The sequence below is a fragment of the Alosa alosa genome, chromosome 8 (genome assembly GCF_017589495.1).
Source record: "Alosa alosa isolate M-15738 ecotype Scorff River chromosome 8, AALO_Geno_1.1, whole genome shotgun sequence".
Lineage (NCBI taxonomy): Eukaryota > Metazoa > Chordata > Actinopteri > Clupeiformes > Clupeidae > Alosa > Alosa alosa.
This window is the reverse complement of record NC_063196.1, coordinates 11562691-11567690: the sequence shown is the minus strand read 5'-3', so window position 1 is coordinate 11567690 and position 5000 is coordinate 11562691. Positions and strand designations below refer to the sequence as shown.

General features: G+C 43.0%; 1 protein-coding gene across 1 annotated transcript in view; it reads left to right on the top strand.

Annotated features, from left to right (window-relative positions):
- Nucleotides 1–5000, top strand: part of adgb (androglobin) — a 71144-nt gene that overhangs the window by 13440 nt on the left and 52704 nt on the right. The window contains exons 7-9 of the mRNA XM_048250559.1: nt 1490–1576; nt 2507–2655; nt 3111–3203. Coding sequence (XP_048106516.1) covers nt 1490–1576; nt 2507–2655; nt 3111–3203 — 329 coding nt within the window. The remainder of the gene's footprint in view (nt 1–1489; nt 1577–2506; nt 2656–3110; nt 3204–5000) is intronic.

The window sequence follows — 5000 nt, the reverse complement described above, 5'->3', positions numbered from 1 at the left end:
CAATGTGGCAGAGAGTGACGTCAGTGCAATCAGTAGGCTAACGTTAAGGTTAACAATCCTGGCGATGCTATAACCGGTAATGGTGATGGCTAATAATCATACAAAATATATTTTAATCATGTATGTCTACTGTTTCTATTGGATAATATGAGGAGAAAGATCTTGCTGGCCACAGACACCCACTACAAGTTCTTGGGCTTTGGTAGGAAAAGCTATGAAAAGCGAGATACACAAACTGTAGTTTTGGAGTCCAGGCAGATCATTCAGATCTAAATGAGCTTGGTAGCATAACTGCAGTTCAGTTAAAATTGGCAAAATTAAACACACAAAACTCCACAAGACATATCTGATTCAGGGGTCACAATTCCTCCAGTCGGCATGATGTCATATCTTGGAAAATCGGTGAAAATGAACAGCTGTATAATCTGGACAATGATTGTGAGGCTGTCTTTTGGGTTAATGATGTATTGATATGAGCAATTTGATTGATTGATATTTACAATTGGCAGACCTACCTAAGAAAAAAAATAGACAGCTTGCAAAATTCTGCTCCATCTCAGCTGTAATAGGCCTCTTTGCTGTGTGGCGCAGACAAGGTTTACAATTCATGAGTAGGGCTTTAACTAACAATTAGTTTTCTACTCATAGTCACCCTGTGCACGTCTTGTAGGAGAGACCAGCCAGTCTATAATGGCAGTGTTGCAATGGCAGTACACACTGTCCAGGGAGAGTTTCAAGGTTGTGTCCTTCAGGCCTCTACAAAGTATGTGGCATATTTTTTTGTGACCAAAGACAGGTCTGGCTTATTGGAGCTAGACTGTTCTTCAGCCATGGAGTGCAGTGCACTATGTTAAGGAAGCCAAATCAGACCCTAAAATGACTAATCTGCAGTTACAGCCTGTTTATGGATTAGGGGCTAATGTCAGCATGGGGATTTTGGACTTAATCCAGTCCTGTGTATGTATGTGTGTGTGTGTGTGTGTGTGTGTGTGTGTAGTCCTGTTAGTGTATGTTATCTATTTGTGTGTGTGTGGGAATGTGTGCTTGTATGTTTGTGTGTGTGTGTGTGTGTGTGTGTGTGTGTGTGTTTGTGTGTGTGTGTGTGTGTGTGTGTGGCTGTGTGCGTGTCTATGTGTGTATGTGTGTGTGTGTGTGTGTGTATGATTGTTACCTACTAGAGTGACTGAGTGTGTGAACCCAGTGTTTGTAACTTTGGATATATTGACTGTGATGTGAAACAGCTTTGGTAATGTTCATTAGGAATCTGTGCTCCTGTTGTCCTTGAGTTTGTAGTACCTTGAGGTGAATGTGTGTGTATTTGAGGGTAGTGAGCTGGAGATGCTAATTTTATGCTTATTTCTCCTTTCATGTACTTTCCTCTGTCTTCCTCCTTTCTCCTCTCTCTCTCCCTCTCTTTCCTTCTCTCCCTCCCTCTATCTTTTCTTTCTCTCTCTCCCTCCCTTGCTTTCCTCTCCCTCTCACTCTCTAGTTTAATCCCAGGGAACAGGAGAGAACTGGGCGAGTTCACCATCATTCACACTCTCACTGGCTGGGTCCCCGAGATAATCCCCCTCAAGTAAGAAGCATAAGAAGCACACACACACACACACACACACACACACACATCCAGAATCTACAACCCTCCCACAGTACACAGCATAGAAGGAGTAGACCCACTACATTACACACTCACCAGCACACTCAGATGGATAGGGTAGCTACCAAACTACCAAAGTTCACGTGCAAGAATAAACAAAAGAACACACACAAATGTCAAACTAGCAACTACATGTTTCCAATGCTAGCAACAAAGCAATTTTGATTAGCTATGGGATATAGCTATTGGGAGGCTATACCTGTCGAAATGTATGCTATAAACTCTTACCCTGCAAAGACTCATCACACCCTCCCCCTTACCTGTCTGTCTTACAGATAGTATAGTAGCCAATAGGTGATGTACTTTAGTGACACTTTTTACCAACTGAGGTAGGCTACTGTGCAGTAGCCAAGCCTTATTAAGCACTATAGGCCTAAACCACATTCATATTTCTGACAGGCCTAAGTGTCCCACTCTGGCCCTGTCTGTAGCCTTAAGGGCCGTTCACACCAAGAAAGATAACTATAAAAAAATACTGTTTTAGTTATGGTAATATGAATGACGACGTTCACACAGAAACGATAACGATAACCACATGAATAACAATATCTTTGGGGATCACTTTCAGAGTGATTTTCAGAACGATAAAAAGCTAACAGTCAATCAGAGCCCATCACATTTTAGCCATCACATTCATTAACACAAGGAGAGACTTTGCTTATCGTTGGCCAGTGTGAATGCTTTTATCGTTATGGTTATAGTTAGTGTTATAGTTATCGTTCTTGGTGTGAATGGCCCTTTACTGAGCTCCTCTACCAGCTGCACAAAACAACTTGTCGCCGGTAGTGATGTGGTGTGTGTGTGTGTGTGTGTGTGTGTGTGTGTGTGTGTGTGTGTGTGTGTGTGTAGCATGCGATGTGTGGGCGCAATGTGGACTTTCCTCAGAAAGGCCATGCCTCGTTTTCAGCTGAAGAAGGAGGACAGCGCCACCTCCCCCGATATGAGGAATCGCACCGAGCCCCTCAGCCTCAACAACAAGTCTCCCGAGAAACACAAAGGTTAACCGAGCACATTCCATCACATACTCACACACACACACACACACACACACAAATACCCACACACACACACACACACACACACACACACACACACACACACACACTTATACACCACACATACCATTATACACATACACACATTACACACACACATTACAATATACACATCACACACACACACACTGATACACTAGACACACAAAGAAAGATTAATTGATGGTCCATGTTAAATGTCCCAGACATGGAGATACCTCTGTGAGTAACATTCAGTATTCAGTCAAATCTGATCTCCTCTGTGGTCCTCTTCCTTTCGTGCTTGTGCTCTGCCCTTTCTGCTCGTGCTCTGTCCACTACTGTAGTGATGAATGGTCATCATGGTGGACTGGGTGTAGTGTGTGTGTGGTCCAAATCATATGGGATATGTTTTTTTTTTTCTCTCGTTGTGTGTGCAGACTCAGCCAAGAGAAAGGGGAAGGACATAGACCAAGGGAGGAAGAGTCAAACTCCAGTCGCTACCAGTGGTCAACCCAATCATAATACTGAAAGTAAATCCTCTTACTGTCTGTGCTGTATGTGTGTGTGTGTGTGTGTGTGTGTGTGTGTGTGTGTGTGTGTGTGTGTGTGTGTGTGTATGTGTATGTGTATGTGTATGTGTGTGTGTGATGTATGTGTGTGTGGCGTAGATTTGCGTGGGGACTGAAGGACGTGTCCACACCAATATCAAATTACGACTGAAATGTCCCCACCAATATTCAGGGTGAAATGGGGGAAAAAGCGCTCACATGCGCTACACAAAGAGTTAAATCAATTCTCACTTCAGTGCTGCAGATTATCTCGTACAGATCTTGTAATGTGCAGTAGCCTATAAGGGTAAATCGCGCTGATTTGAAGTTACCTATAATAACTACCAGTGAGCCGCAGTTTTCTGCGCAACATGGCGCAGCGCTTCAGCTTCACTTCACTACAAGGCATATGAAGTGCGTCCAAATTCACCCATTCTTCTCTGTTGAACTCCTTGAGAAGTAGGCTACTCATCACACATGTGTCACATTAAAGAGCCTTTTCTAAGCTTTTAAACGGTGCTAGCTAGCCACTATTTGCTGTGATAAACAGTTTGCGAGAAAAATAACTTCAAGAGATGTAATAATTATTCTCTGCGCCCATCTCCACATCCATTCGTCTCGGTGGAATGTCGTAGGCCTACACAGTCTTCACGCAACACATGACAAACCATATATCAGAATAAATAGCAGACCTTACCGAACACAAAGGTTTAATGCATTCCCGTGTATAGTTAGCTGTTCCAGAGTAGGGTTGGGCACCGAAACACGGTTCTAATATGGCACCGGTGCCGACACAAACGGTAGTAACTGCATCGAATAACAACGTGGATTTCGGTGCCTCATTTCGGTGCTTAAAGGTGCCATGTGTAATGTCCGCCAAAAAATCAATTCATACTCCACATTCCATAAAAGATGGGGGCAGTATACCTCCAGAAAGCGAGTTGGTCTACCCTAGAGTAATAACCAAGACACGTGTATTGCATTTTGGCTGGCGGTTTGTTGCCCGCATACCGCCTCCCATGGCCGAAACTGGTATTATGACACCTGTCGGGCTGTGGCTAGTAATTTAGCATGCTAATTCAGGTTAATATCTCTGCAGCACTATACCTTGTCATTTTTTTAATGACATCATCACCCTTATTTCTTCTCATTCTTTTGATGCGTGTAGCTCATTTTTTGGATATTTTTACCTCAATTCTTACACATGGCACCTTTAAATAGCATTTAAAAAAAAATGTATACGAGGCATCACTGCATGTCATGCGCCATCTCTAACGTCTTGCTCTGATAGCAACACATCCAGATACAGTTACCTAACATGATAAACACTGGATGTATAAACCAGGGGGGTGCACCACATAGGCGAGTGGACAGTGTTTGACAGCTTGCGTGAGCCCAAGTAGCTTACCTGAAAGCGATATCGCGAGCTTGTGTCAAAATCTAGCAGTGGGCCTAACTACACACAAGCAAAAGGCTATGAAACAACATCAACAGTAGGCTAGCCTATACGTTACACAATATCCTTGGTAATGCGCTAACTGACATTTATTTGAAATGTTATCAGCAAAGTTGTAAGGGGAAAACTTTATTTCACGGTGTGAATGGCATGATATTAATCTTTCATGTGCATGAGGCCCATAGCATCAATTCATGCTTTAGACCATTTTAATTTAAAACATTTTAAAAACAAAGTACCGGTTCAGTCACCGTTTCGGCACCGGCACCGGTTTAAAAGTATCGATTTAGCACCGGTATAAAACCCAAACGATACCCAACCCT